The sequence below is a fragment of the Lepus europaeus genome, chromosome 5, assembly GCF_033115175.1.
Source record: "Lepus europaeus isolate LE1 chromosome 5, mLepTim1.pri, whole genome shotgun sequence".
Taxonomy (NCBI): Eukaryota; Metazoa; Chordata; class Mammalia; order Lagomorpha; family Leporidae; genus Lepus; species Lepus europaeus.
In genome coordinates this window covers 6956597-6971469 of record NC_084831.1, presented here as the reverse complement: position 1 = coordinate 6971469, position 14873 = coordinate 6956597, and the positions used below count along the sequence as shown (strand labels likewise).

Below are 14873 nucleotides of genomic sequence, written 5' to 3'. Positions count from 1 at the left end.
TCCAGAACAGCAGGTGACGGCTATGCAGATGCAAGACTGGCAGGGAGGGAAGACGGTCCGCGCACAACAGATGGATGGAGATGCTCAATCACACTCAGGAGCAAGCCTGCGGCTGCCACACAGCCCTGTCTGTTCCGGCCGCAGCTCCTTGCTCACCTGCAGGGCGCCTCCCCTACCCGACCCTGCCCCAGACCCACGCCAGGGCGTGGCTGGGCGTGGGAGGAGCAGGAAGCGGGGAGATCGATGCCACAGTGCCACAGCTGGACTCCCGGGACTACCGCTAGTGGACATTGCTCCCTGTGCCTTCTGCTTCCGGCTCTGTCTCTCTCCTGAGGAAGGCTCGTACTGCCAGGTGTCTTGTTTGCTCAGGACAGAGGGACACGTCCACAACACAGGATCTTCCTGCTCACCCGACCTGCTGCCCACTGTCCTCCCTTTTCCTCTCCCTCTCCAAGCCCAATGCGAGAGAACCTAGATCAAGCCAGTGGCTCAAGCTCGTGACCCACGTGGAACTCCTCAGGCAGGACCTGTTCCCTCCACGCCTAACAAAGAGGTAAGAAGCAAGAAGAGAAATCCTTCCACTTCTGGCCTTTCTCAGAATGGCGATGGCTTTTTAAAACGTCTACAGTGCGCCAGGTTCAGTTGCTCTGGCAGACAGAGGCACGCATCTCAGTCGAGCCCATAATCCATGTCTCATTAGCGAAGACTCAGAAGGGCTAGGAGCCCCTCGCGGAGCCACCAGCAGTCCTGCCAGCTCCGCCGCAGGAGCTGCCGCCGCCGAGGAAAGCGGCCGCAGTCACGCAGGGCCGGGAGCTGGCACCGACTCTGCCCCCTGCCCCCAGGCTATCGGCTGGACCCCTGCTCCAGGAACAAAAGCTTTGGAAAAAGACTTCTGGCATCACTAAGACATACTCAGGAATTAATTATAAAGTAAAGCTGAAGGAGAAAATTAATTTTAGAAACACAAGAGGTTACATTTTTTTTTCCTGGAGATGGGGGAGGAAACACAGTTATTTTGGTTTGCATCCTGGGGGCACAAGCTGGGAGCTGTCCAGTCGATAACCTGGCTATCAGAACAAGGTTTGTAATTAAAAGGTCAGTGACCTGGAAAGTCAGGGCCCCACTCCCAGAGCTTAGCTTCTCAGTAATGACGGAGCTATTAAATTAAGACTGTTATGAAATCAATGCTAAAAAAGCTTTCATGGTAACGAGATTCCATTCAAGGACATGCAAACTACCTCATGAAATGGACGTAAATGATAAAAAAAAAAAAAAAGAAAGTAATAAAAGAGAGTTCAATTGAAGCCTGTGCAGGATTTACTCCCCCTTGAAGCGCTGCAGCGAGAGGAGCCCTTCACCTCCACCCACTGCCAAGGCTGAGGCCGGCAGGTCCCTTCCCGACGTTCACCGCCAGCAAGCAGCCAGCTCTGCTACCAGGGCTTCCGCTTCCAGGAGCAGAAGAGGGCTGAGATCTGGTGTCACCTTCTAGAACGAGAAACTCGTTCCCAAAGTGTGCTTCATTTGTTTAGATTTCCTGCCCACCTCCACCCCCTCCACCCCCCAGCACTATTTATTCCATGAGAAAAAAGGCCGTTTGCTTGATATACGTGAGAAGGGCAAAGTGGGCCGCAGTGCCCGGCACCGCCCACCCTCCCTCTGCGCAGGAGTCTACAGAAAAGCTCGGGATGCTCCCCTGCTTCCTACACGCTTGCTTCTCGACAGGTGTGTCAGAGCAAGTGCACGGCCGACGCCATCCCCTCCCCAGCCTCCGGTGAGCAGGGGTCACTTTGACACATCGCACTCAGCCTGCTGAACGAGCTAGGAAGCAGACGGCCTCCTGTGTTGTGTGGCTGACGGGTGTCAAGTCAACAACACTACTGACAACGGCGTCCGAGCCTCTAACTTCCCAGTTACTCTCAAGCCCTGACTGCAGCCTGTGTGGAGCCCCAGTGGTGATGCCTGCCTGGCAAGAACTGCCTCTATATATAGACCAGTCCGTGAGGCTCACGCCCCACACACAGTCCAATTATCGTCATGTGTGGCTGACTCCGCAGCTGACCTGTCATCTGCAGAACCCAGTGGCTGGAAGGAAAACAAAAGCATTTACTCTGGTACTCTGAAGGTGAACAGCTGCTTTCTCTTTCATCCAAAAAATTCCCGATTAAAGGAAGAAATGTTGTAAATTACACAAAACGGCAGTACAAACTTCAAAGAAAATGATAAATGATTCTAATAACTTCATGTTTCTCATTAATGACTCCATCTTCAGACTTTAAAGCATCCAAGAGATCTCCAAACAAAAAATAAAAAGCCCAAGCAGGAGAAACCTTTGCAATCCAGCGCTATTCCATCCTTGTCCCATTCACTCCCTCTTGCCGTCCGTGGCTCCAAGGCCCCCTACCCTTTATCTGCCCCCCATCAGAGAGCACAATGCTTAATCTGTCAGCTAAAGAGGCAGGACGCAGCCCAGCCCCCAGGCTGTGGTTTCACAACAAAACAAACTCAGCTGACGAGTCTGAAGTCACCCTCATTTTCCACTGAACTGACATGCACTACAGGGACCTCAATTTCTATATTAAATATTAAATAATATTAAAAGAAAAACAAAATTGGATTTGCCTTTTCAGGAAAGAGATGTTTATTAAAAAAAAAAAAAAAGGAGAAGAAGAAGAAGAAAGTTGAGATTATAATTCAAGTCAGTGCTCTGCTGTAACTCCCTGAAGTGACATTTGCTAGGAAGCCAAGACCACAGGGGCTGAGTGCCCTCCCTGAGCCAGTCCTCCAAACCCAGCGCCACAGCGATGCTGCAGGAACGGCAGGCTGGGGATGCCAGAGCCCTGGTCCCTCCCACCCGACGGCCAGCGAGCCAACTCTCTTTCCTCCCACAACCACTGTCAGGGACAGGGTAGACGCTCCTCTCCTCCCCACCAGAGACCGTGCCAAGCTCTGCTGATCGTGTAAGCCTGACCCAAGGAACAGCCGGAAATTAAAAAAGTGAAGTTTAAATCCGCGAAGGGGCTTTTCTTCCCCAGACACCGATCAAACCTTGGAATTCTCTGCCCAGAAAAGGTCCTGCCAGAACTTCCCCTACTGGGATTCAACTCGGAAATGGATAATTACTGACTGAAGCAGCATTTCAGAGGATAATGGAGACGGGTGATTAACTTTAGTGATTCTGGGTTTAAGTGCAGGGGTAAACTCCGCGGTTCTCCTTAGAGGAAGAGGTTAGGGCAGCCTCTCGGGATCTGGACGCCCGAACTCCAGCCCAGATCAGAGGTGCACAGGCACTACAGCCACTTGGCCAACACACACTCCTCTTCAGGTCCCCGCTCTCAGGCCTTCTCTTAGAGACCTCCGACATTCCCTCTTTCACACTGCGCCCGCCGCACCCCTCGAGTTCCTCGTCCCCCACATTCTCTGCTTCTCTCCACCATGGCCCTTGCCTTTGACAAACCACATACTTCACCTCCCCATTTGTTAACTGCCTGCCTCCCCCCAGCGGAAGGGAAGCTCTTCGAGGGCAGGGACTTTGTTCTGCTCCTGGCTCAATCACCAGTGTGGGGAACAGGCGCATGGCGTGGGGTGGACACTCGCTCTTGGAGGAATCAATTAATCCACCAATTGGTGATATTTTCTTTTTTTTTTTTTTAAGAACAAATAATAATTGGACAAAACAGTTTCCTCTCTAAAGTAATTATGAGCCAAGTAACTCAAAAGAAGCACTATCGGGTCCGGAGTGTCTCTCGCTCTTCTTTCCTTCCCTCTCCCAGCCAGGGATTTATTAAAATTAAACAGATTAGATGGAGCTCCTGATGCTAAACTGCTCCGCGAAGCCTGCGGTGGGGAAGTGCCGAGCAAACACCAGAGACATTTGTCTCCAAATTGCTCTAAATACCTTCTGCAAATGAAATTCTAACCCAGCTGCGTTTGAGAGAAAATGAGGACTAACTGGTCATTGTCGGCAGAGGAGATCAGGCAGTTCTAACACTGCACAATATACTGGGGCTAAGGATCTCTCGGCAACCATAGATTTTGTCTCAGGTTACCCCGGGTAATCAGCTCGGCTTTTAGGCTCAGCTTTCCCCTGCTTCGATGCTTTGATGAGAGAGCTGAAATCCCTAAGCTTTTATGATTAATTACTCCCCATAGGTACACATATTTCAAGGAAAAACTCTTTTATGGCATAATGCTTGCAGAGTGGAGAAGCCAGCCAACACACTCCAAATTTTAATAATCTCCTAATGATTGGGGGGGGGGGGGGGGGCTGCTGAGAACAGTGCGGCAGCACAGGCTCAGCACCCCTCACCAGCTCTGTCCCAGGGACCGGCCCTGGGGCCGCGGCCCCGCAGCTGCCCATCCATGAAAGGTTTGCGCTTATTCTGCCCAAACCTGTGAGTGTGGCCCTGGGACATGTGAGGTAAAGTGACCAACCCGACTGCTGGCTTCCCCTCAGTGGCCATCTGCACCGAGCAGCCCACCAATCATTCCGACTGAACACAACCAGGAGCTCAAAACCAAGAGCTATGAGGCCCACGTTCCAGCTTCTAAAGGAAAGATTTTGTTTTGGGGCAAGAAAACTCACCCCCATCCCACTCCTCTGCCACATAAGGGCCTCTAGTCAACTTGGTAGATTTCTAGAAAATTAAATGTACACAGAATGGAAAGTAAGCCTTCTTTTTTGGTTACTTGCTTGTTTTCATTTTACGAAAAAGAAAAATACCCTAAATTCCAACAGAACCAGAATAGATTCTGTCTGCTTCAGACAATATTGAATTTGTCAGGATCCAATTTTATCCCCGCTTACAGAAATACCATAAACTCAGTAATTTACCACTTCAATCCGTGAATCGACTGACCCCAGGCTTGACCTTAAGCTGACCTTGTTCGGTCATCTCGCTTCCCCCTCCGTTTCTCTCTTCCTCATTCTTCAGTGCAGCAGCTGACCACCCACTGGAGAGCCAGTCGCTCCGCAGCCAGGGTCCTCGACAGGCGCACAGATCAGAAAGCAGAAGTCCTCTGGAGATGCGGCCAACGGGCTGACTCTGCACCGAACACTGCCTGTGCCGCGTGCCAGCTAGGCCCCCGGCCTTCTGGAGGGTACCTCACACAGGCCCGGCAGCACCTCTGCTCCACTGAGCCAGAGAACCTGCCTCCTCACTGGGTGGCTGCCCCGCACAAGAGGACAGCTATGGGGACGCTGGGCGCACTCAGCGCCTCCCCTGCACGCCACGGTGTCCACCCACCCCGCCCCCGTCCCTTTCCGCAGGACCCGTACCTTTCTTCTTAAGGAACGCTCTCCTGGTGGCCAGTGGGCTCTGGCGGACCCGGGAATTCTGCAGAAACTTCACTGCTGTGGCGATCTGGTGGGGAAGGAAAAGCAAAGAAGTAATTTTCCATCAAAGGCCCTGAGGGTCTCTGTTCAGGTCAACCTTTCTTTCTGAAACGTCGAGGTCCCCATACATGGCTTCCTGGGGGCCTTCCTGGGGAAGTCCGCCCGCCCAGTCCCCTTGGCCCAGCCTCTCAGACCTGCACTGGCCCACACTGTCCCTCCTGTGCAGGCTGAGTCTTCACAGCCCTTGGCAGCTCAGCCGAGCTCACCCACATCACTCTGGGTGCACGAGGGCCTGTTTCCCGCCTCCACCTGTCTAAACACTCCCTCCCCACGCCCCCCACACCAGCACGGCCCTTTCACGGCCTACTCTGATGGAGAAGCGTGTACCACAAACTGAAGACATAATGATGCTATCTTCTGACGTTCAGGCTGCCTGCACAGAGCCCGGCAAAGCACCGAGCGGGTGCCAGTGGAGGGCTGGAGAGCGACAGACCACACAGCCGTTCTCACGGCCCTCTCCGGCAGGAGAGCTGAATTCCTTAGTCTTCAAGGGGCAAAATTCTGGGTTTCCACAGCTAAAAGCTGATGGATTACCTACCCACCTGTGAGTGAGTCTTATTTAATGAAGTCTGATTTACTAACTAGCCAAGCAAAGGGTGGCAGGAAAACCGGGCACCTCGTTCACACGTGCTCCATCCCAGACACAGGGCCCACGCGAGGCCAACCCCAACCTGCCCCCAGGTAGGACAAGGGGCCCTTCCGAATGACTGGCCTTTCCACCTCAGGGAAAGTCAACAGGTCCTTTGATTCACTCCTAAGTTGTTGAAAGAAAAAAATCTCTAAGGGGCCAGACGTAAGGAAGTTTTCTCAGATCCTTCAAACTAAAGGTAACAGCTGTGCAAGAGATTCAAACAGAAAGTAATGCGACCAGAAATAAAATTCAAGTTGCCAAGTGCCTCCTTCCCCACACTTCATATGAATTCAATCCTGAGACCAGACAGACTTCTCTGGAACAGAAACAAACAGCTAGAGAAACTCCCTGATTCGCTTTCCCTGTAACCCCTCCATGGGAGGCTGAGCCCAGGCACGCTCCCTAAAGGAGGAGCTCGTGTCCCCACTTTTCAGAGCTGGGCCTGTCACCCTCAGGCCCACCAGTATTCCTGGAGAGCCAGCACAGCCCCCCGGCCCCTGGCCCCCACCCCGGGTTATAATCTACGCTCCAACACTGCAATCAGCACCCACCATGATCACGAAAACACTGGAGGGTCTAGAAGCCCAAAACCGCACTCACCCCTTCCGCCCTCACCCAGATCCCCTCAGGTCGGCACCCAAAATCCAGCAAACATCTACAACACAGGTGTGTTTTACTAAAGCGATGGGACAGCGAAAAAGGGGGAAAAAGGAAAGGAAAGGGAGGTGGGAAGAGGAGGAAAAGGAGAGAGACGAAGGGAACAGGACAAGAGGAGGTGTAACGGAAGTGGGGCATTAAAAAGAGAAAGAAAGAAGTGGGTGGGGAGGGAAGAGAAAAACGAGAGGAGAGGCCCATGCCCTACAAAGAGCGCGGTGGACAGGCACGCACCACAGGGCCACAGGTAGCATGAGGTCAACGCCAACCTGCACGGCTCAGATGGCTCGGGGATAATTGCTCTTCACCTGGAGGAAAATGCACCTCCAACACACAGGAAAATGAAAATTACGGTATTCCCGTCATGCGGCACGGGTGCCAGGTGTCAGGGCAGTGTGGATGAACAGGTCTTGGGCAGAAGGTGCTAACAGCACAGCTCCTAGCATTTACTTACAGAAACAGAAACCTGTCCTTCCTCCTTCCAAAATTTTCCATGCAGAGAAAGAAAACAGAATCCTACCACTAAAACGCACAGGTTTCACCTTGTGTTTTTAATATAGTCCTTGGTATATGCATTTCTGGTCAGAGAGCAAAGTTCTGATGGGTTTAATGGTGCACTCAATGCAGTGCTTGGCGCATTCCATCAATTTTTTTTTTTAAAAATTGCATCTCTTATTTCTTTAAATACATTAATCAGCCTAGTGTAGGCAAAACGGATCCATCGGACAATGCAATAAACATGAATTATCATCTATCCAACACGCATAATGGCTTAAAAATACATAATAGCAGGTGTAGTTTAAATGATTAGTTATTACACCTGTGGTGGGTCTGATTCAATTGGGAAAAATCATCTTTAATAGGTTAAAAGGTTTAGATCACCATGCTTTCCTTAAAGTGGCTGCAGAGAGGGGATGATGGAGTGCTCTGTCATTAGTAATTCATTTAAGGAAAACGTGGGGGATATAGCAAAGAACAGCACAAACGAGCGAATCCAATTTAAACATCAGGTAAAGTAGAAAACACCTTTTAAAAAAGCAAGATAAATGAATTTGGAAGGGAGATGAAATTGACGTATTTATTTTAACGGGAATTTGACAAAGTCCCGGCACACTACAAACTTGGAAAAATATGAACAATTTCTTTTAAAGTTTCCATTCACTAATTTCAAGTCATAAAAAATAATACTACCAAACATCTACATAAAGTATCTTTGGGGCTTGTTTATGCTCCTCTTGATCGTTGTCTGAAAATGCAGGCGACAGGCAAATCACATATTTAACAGCACCGACAGCAAAAATAAAAAGCACCCAAACTAACAGCCTCCACAGAAGGCGCTGGATAAGAAAGATACCGAGAAGCAGCTCCGAGCAGGTGTGACCACAGCAGCACCTCCCCTCCTCTCTCCCATGACTCCTCCCCTCCCGCCCCCCTGAGGACTGGCGCTGCGTGTGGCAGGGGGGATAGCGACTGTCCAATCCAGAGTTTCATAGCCTTACGATTCACACGTCGATGAGAACAGATCCCCCCAAACTCCTCAGCCACAGTGCAAAGATCTTCACGCACCAAGTGGCTGGCAGGGCGCTCCGCCTGTGCCTCCCACCGCCTCCACTGGACACTGTGCATTCATTTCATACAGCAATTCAACTGCCTTTCCCTGCAGAGGCCAGCACACACAACACGCTTCTGTGGGACTCAATGATGGGTGCCTGCGGCCTGTCCTGTGTTATCGTTTGATTTTCTAATTAGAAGATGAATGTGGCTATTCATGGATTATATTTAGTGCCCAACTAAATTACATAAATTCAGGCCAAATCTCCCGCCTCAATGTCAAAGATGTAAAACGGAGGCAGGAACTTTATTGCACATGTTGTGGGAGTGCAGCAAGCCAGGGAAAATTCTGGCACGGAGCTCTTGACGCTGCTGTCGAAGCCATTTGCTATTGGGTCCATGGCAAACACGGAACCGGCCTTCCTCTCCCTCCTCTCGAGTTGAGTCCTTAACAAGTGCACCTGGAGTCACCAGTAGCCAGCGTGATAAAGCTAAAGAACTCAGAGGAAAACGAGGCCAAGCTTCTCACCTCCCCCAGTGCCTCTGACCCTACCTTCCAGTCCTCTACCCCCAAAGAAAAAAAAACGACTCTCCCACCGCCAACGCCACAGTTTCAGGGTAAAAATTCCGTGATTTTCACTGCTCATCACTGGAAGCCAGAGGTAACGCTGAGGTGCAGCGGAGTAAACGCTTGCCTTTGCAACCTTGGGACGATGGTTACATTGGAGTCAGGGCCAGCAACGTGGAAAAAAGGAGGTTGGAGACTTCAGGTTGAAAAACATCTTGGGAACCTAGATGATTGGCCAACTGAGAGAGATTTGTGTTTGAGACCAGGATGTGTAACCGTATAAATCACCAGCATACAGTACACTCCGGGGTTACCCGCTAGGAACCACGTGCTGTTAAATGCGTTGTGCAGGGTAAGTGATCCTGGTGAGAACGGGGGCTCCTGCCAGTCGTCACTGAAGAGGCGCCTCCTCTGTGCTCTCCACCGTCCTACAAAGACCTGCGCATTGTCATCTGCACGAGGGGGACGAGGGGGACGAGGCGGACGACAGAACAGAGGCTGCCTAACGACGACCCTGGGGTTTGAGGGAGCCCTGGCACTTCACACCTGGCATGTAAACCTGATGCATTGTCTCCAGCGACACTTATCTGGAACGCCACCAACTCCAGTACTCCTGTGTACTGCACACATCTCTCTCCTAAAATGTGAGCATTCATTAGCCATTTTAAAATATTAAAAATATTCAAAAATTAATGACATTAACAACCACAGCCAAGTCCTTCTTAACCCAGAGAGATCACAACTAAAAAGCAAAGGAAAATGACCAATATGCGGGCCTGAAACCGCTCCCAGCACCTCCCTGCTCACGTGCGCTGCTCAGAAGATTAAATTGCCTGTGAAAGGTTCCTGTGCTCGTAGTTTAAAGTAGATCCCCAGAATCCTGTTAACACGCGTTAGACCAAAGCCAGCCGGGGTTTTCACAAGGACTGACTTTAAAAGCCGGGCCCTGCCAAGACTGAGAGAGCCCTCTTCAAACAGAAATGCAGCATTTTAGCAAGAAATCAGTGCTCTGTCAGGAGTTCCTTGACAATTACGGTCATCGGTGGCACAAGGAAATAGTTGCAAAGCAGCTGTTAATCAGAGAAACACATCGTAGAACGCTGATGCTAGCACTCGTGAAAAGAAATGCAACGGGCTAATTATGAAGCTATATATCTCACTAAAGAGGCCGCGTTCCCTGAGATCCAGGCAGAGCGCTCAGATCCAGGGTCCCAGGACAGCACAATTTTGAATCCTGGTTTTCTGCATCCAGACTCCTATCTGAACTCCTGTTCGGAGCCCTGGGTTCTCCGTTCCCTCTCAATTCTGTCTGCAACCCTGCTAGCTAGGGCACAGGCTGCGGGGCGGGAAGAAAGCAAGGGGAACCACAGCCACGTTCCAGGATGCTGCCAAACGCATCCACAAAACCAGAACAGAAGAGGAATCTGTGAGCATGCGAGAGAAAGGGCACAGCAGAAGCAGCACCCCAAGCTGTCGGGCGTGCACACGTGTGTGAGCCTCGGCGGGGGAGAGCTGCCTCCGGCTGCCAGGACGGAAAGAGAACAGGCAGCAGCAGTAGTCACAGAAGACAGAGAGCACTGTGGGAAACCTCTGGGGAGAACCGGCCTTCCAGGCCGCTGCCGTGCTTGTGAGGTGCGGCTCAGGGAGCCCAGGGGTCTCCATCCAGGTAAGAGGGGAAAGTGAACACGCAGAGGAAAGCTCCAACAGCATCCTCCCCAAGGACGAGGAGGGGCAGGCGCCCCGAAACCAGACTGGCGGGAGCGGGGGAGGGGTGCCACTGCACACTCGCAGCGAAACCACTGGAATGGCAAGAGGGGAATAACCTTGAGGTGGACAAGCCACTCCGGAGCCCACACGCAGAGCCCAAGTGCCCCCTAGCCGGAGCCGGCGGAGGCGCAGGCCAGAGGCGGCCGCTCCGCTAACTCGCACAGCCCAAATTAAGTGTTTTCACTCAGGGAAAATGAAATGTTTTGCAAGATGAAACAGAATGAAAATTGAGGTTTTAGGTAATTACTAGTTGGCATTTACATATCACGGGCTGGTTCAACACCTATTCATTTTCCTCTTTTATTTTCAATTTTTTAAAATTGCTCGTTAAAAATGAACAGATGACAGTGACAGGATTTTTTTTGTACTTTCTCCCCTCTCTGAGGGTTACAAAATCAAGAGGTACTTTTACCCCATTTATCTACAATTAACACCACACACACACACACACACACAGAGTATGTTTCATTTACATTAATGGGGGGAAATCAACAAAAGCCAGGAAGTTCGAAAATAAAGACAGGGACTTGCACTTCAGCTGGCCTCCACACCTGGGTACGCTGTGTCCTAGCAAATGTCCGGCACCCAGGGAGTTAAAGGAAGGAGCCTCTCGCAACTTGGAATTTCCTGGTTTTGCCATTGTGTCCTTCCCATTGTTAATCTGGGTTACAACCCTCCACTCATTAAGCTGTGGGCCCTAATTTCCTTTGTTTTACTTTCCTCTGTCCTTTTGTTTTTCACATTAAAGAAATAAAATGCCCTGGTAGAAGTGCACAAGAGTTGACACAATATATTTTTTTAAGGTCTATTGTGTAAATCCATATTTAGGGAATTTTTAAAGCATACATTATTGACCCCAATCTCTCTTAAAACACTTGATATATGCAGTGTAAACCTTTATGAAAGTGGTAACTTCACAAACACAAAGTCTACCTATCAAAGTGAAATGTCTCTGCCATTTGAAATTTTTTCCTTGTCCTTACTTAAAAATATTGCATGAACTGCTCACCAGAATGTCATTGTTTTGTTACTTTATTTCTTCCAGAAACGTCTGTGAAGTAAAAGGCGCCTTGAAACACCGCTGTACTGTTTAATATCAAGCGGCAGTGGCCTCAGGGACGTGAGGGTGACTTCCGGGAGGTTCTCAAGTCTGGCTCTCAGTACTTCGGTGCCAGCTCCCAGCCCAGAGAGAGCTTGAGAAGCAGAGTCGCGATGCTGCGGGCGGGCAGCCGCCTGTAACTGCGCCACCACCACCGAACGCGCTGGCGAGCACGCGCCGCGGAGGAAATGAAAACCCTTGCTTCTGGGGTGAGAAGATCAAAGTTGCTTTTCAGGAAAGGTTGAGAAGGAAAAGGATTTTGCTCCTTCAGGGAGAAAGAAAGCAAATTTAAATGCCTGTCCCCATGCACCCCCCACCTGAATTTAGATAGCAGCCCCTCTAATTTTTGATGCAGCCAACAAAGCAGTTACCCAAAGAGGGGAGAAAAAAAGGATGACATTTGCCTTTTCCTTGGCTTTGAAATGGAACTGGCAGCAAACTGTTTGAAGTCCTGTTTAGAGAAGAAGCTGTAATAGCCTCCGTACTGAAAAGAGGAGGAAAATGCCATTATACACGGATCACGGTAGCACTGACCTCAGCAGAGAAGGCAAACGAGCCGGCTGCAAGGCAGAGAGGTTCGGCTGGCATGCCAGGGACAGAAATCAAAGGCGTCGGTGCCAGAGTCGAGTGGCGAGATTGGGTGCTTGGTCCCAGGAGGTACCAAGGAAAGGCAAGGAGCTTGATTTCTTAACATGGTCTCTTTTAACAGAGAGCCCCCTGACTGCTCCTCCTTCCAGGTTCCCTTGGTTTTATATTTTCAATATTTCTCTAATTTCTCTGCACTATTAGAGAGGAAGCAGAGAGCACCCAGGCTTCGTGTTGTAAAATTAATGAAGGTGTCAAGCTGCTGAGTTGAATCACTCCAAAGGAATGTAATGACTCAGTGTCCAAGATGCTCCCCAGGAGAACTGTGAGCTCACACAGTGACGGTGACAGGTGACTCCAGCATTAAAAATATGCAGCACACGGGCCCCAGGACCTTCCAGATGATACACGGCCTGTATTTCCTAGGGTCTTTCTCTCCTCCACTGGCTGAATTTCATGCCTCTTGACAATTCTCCTCGACTCCAGCACCTTCAGACGTTCGGCAGATGTGTCCGGGCCAGATCTTCCTAGCTTTGCACCATTGAGCCAGGCAGCGATTAGGAAGAGCATGAAGAAGGCGCGTTTTGTGGAGTTGCAACCTCAAGTGTCAAGGTCATCACTGGGGTCAGATACCCAATAGGTGTCCACCAGGTGGTGCAGGGCAGGGTCTCCTCATGAGGGCCTGCACCTTGACTCTGAGGCAAGAGGAGGGTAAGCTCTGGCCCTCCATGGCCCCATGGGAAGCACAAACAACCCTGCGGGGAGTCATTAAGAACATTCCATAGGAACATGGGACAAAGCCTAAATGTTAACAAACACATTTCAAAACAAAAAAAGAACCAGTCATGGCTTTGAATAGTTCAAATCAAAAGACAGCAAGAAAAGAATTTGTAATGACAAATGTGGACAGCGAAAGGTCACCTTCAGATCCACTGGGAAGCAGAAGAAAGTAAGCAACTGAGATCTGCTAACACTTGAAGACCAAGTCCTAGCTGCTGCTGCTCGCCTGGGCTACCTCACGGCCTAAGGGGAAGAATCAAAGTGTACGTTCCAAAAGTACGATTCATAACAGAGTAAGCGGAGAGGCTTAAAAATCTTAAAATTGGGGCCGGCGCTGTGGCTCAGAGGGTTAATGCCCTGGCCTGAAGCCCCAGCATCCCATATGGGTGCCTGTTCTAGTCCACGCTGCTCTTCTTCTGATCCAGCTCTCTGCTATGGCCTGGGAGAACGGTAGAGGATGGCCCAAGTCCTTGGGCCCCCGCGCCCACGTGGGCGATCCGGAAGAAGCTCCTGGCTTCAGATCGGCGCAGTTCCAGCCATTGCAGCCAACTGGAGAGTGGACCATAGGATGGAAGACCTCTCTCTCTCTCTCTCTCTCTCTCTCTCTGCCTCTCCTCTCTCTGTGTAACTCTGACTTCAAGTAAAAAATTAAAAAAAAATTTTTTTTTTAATCTTAAAATTGACAGTGAGATAATAGGGACTGGAAGCTACTACTATTATTCAAAGGGTCAAATACAATCATCTCCTCTCAGAGGAGTCACCCACCTCCCCAAGCCCACAAGACCCGGCGTGGACGGGAACCGGCCCTCCACTGGGACAGTATGGTCGGTGGTAGTGAGTGGAGTAACACATGTCTGCCACACCAGGTTCCGTTTTCTAAGTACAGGTTATCTACACAGGCCGCCTCTGCCGATGGCTTCAGGAGTAACTTGTCCACACAAAGTGTGCGACGCAGAGAGAAGCAGACAAGCCATGTCTCTGCTACTCACGAGGAAAGCATCCCAAGTTTTTCACACACCTTTCAGAGGCACTTAAATAATGACTATGCCCACTGTCAGATTTGTACCCACAAACCATGTCTTCAGACGCTAGGTGCAAATTTGAAAAAGAAATTCAGTCAAGAGGTTCTCAGCCCTGCAACTCCTCTGAGAAACCTCAACGCGGACATTTTCGGCTCAGCAAGGAAGTTCACTGCACACAGATGGACTCCAAGGGTAGGCAGCTCTCATGACTTTGAACCATTCTCGGACTTCTCACTGAACACCACAGAAATCCTTCCAAGTAACAACAACAGCTCCCAATAAGCAAGCAGGTAAAGCTGCCACCTGCAGTGCCTGCATCCCATATGGGCGCCAGTTCAAGACCTGGCTGCTCCATTTCTGATCCAGCTCTCTGCTACAGCCTGGGAAGGCAGTAGAAGATGGCCCATGTCCTTGGGTCCCTGAAGCACATGGGAGACCTAAAAGAAACTCCTGGCTCCCGGCTTTGGATAGGCCCAGCTCTGGCCATTTTGGCCATTTGGGGAGTGAACCAGCAGATGGAAGATCGATCGATCAATCTCTCTCTCTCTCTCTCTACCTCTGCCTCTCTGTAACTCTTTCAAATAAATAAATAAATATTAAAAAAGAAAAGAAAAGAAAAAGCAAAGGATCCAATAAAGGCGCACTATGTTCCAGTGCCATCTTGGACATGAGCCACTGCGTCTCCCATGGCACGAGCAAGGGGAGGAGGGACCTGATGCCGTCCACCTGATGCTCTCACCAACCCTGGCAACCCGGGAGATGCCAGATGAGTGTGTAAATTATCTACAATTAAAATTTACACAATTCTCACTATTAAGCAAAAT

At 50.2% G+C, this 14873-nt stretch overlaps 1 protein-coding gene across 3 annotated transcripts in view; it reads right to left on the bottom strand.

Annotated features, from left to right (window-relative positions):
• PEX14 (peroxisomal biogenesis factor 14) overlaps positions 1–14873 on the bottom strand; it is a 156511-nt gene that overhangs the window by 90983 nt on the left and 50655 nt on the right. For all 3 annotated transcript variants that reach the window (XM_062190425.1, XM_062190426.1, XM_062190427.1), the window contains exon 3: positions 5276–5360. In XM_062190425.1, the coding sequence (XP_062046409.1) occupies positions 5276–5360 (85 nt within the window). The remainder of the gene's footprint in view (positions 1–5275; positions 5361–14873) is intronic.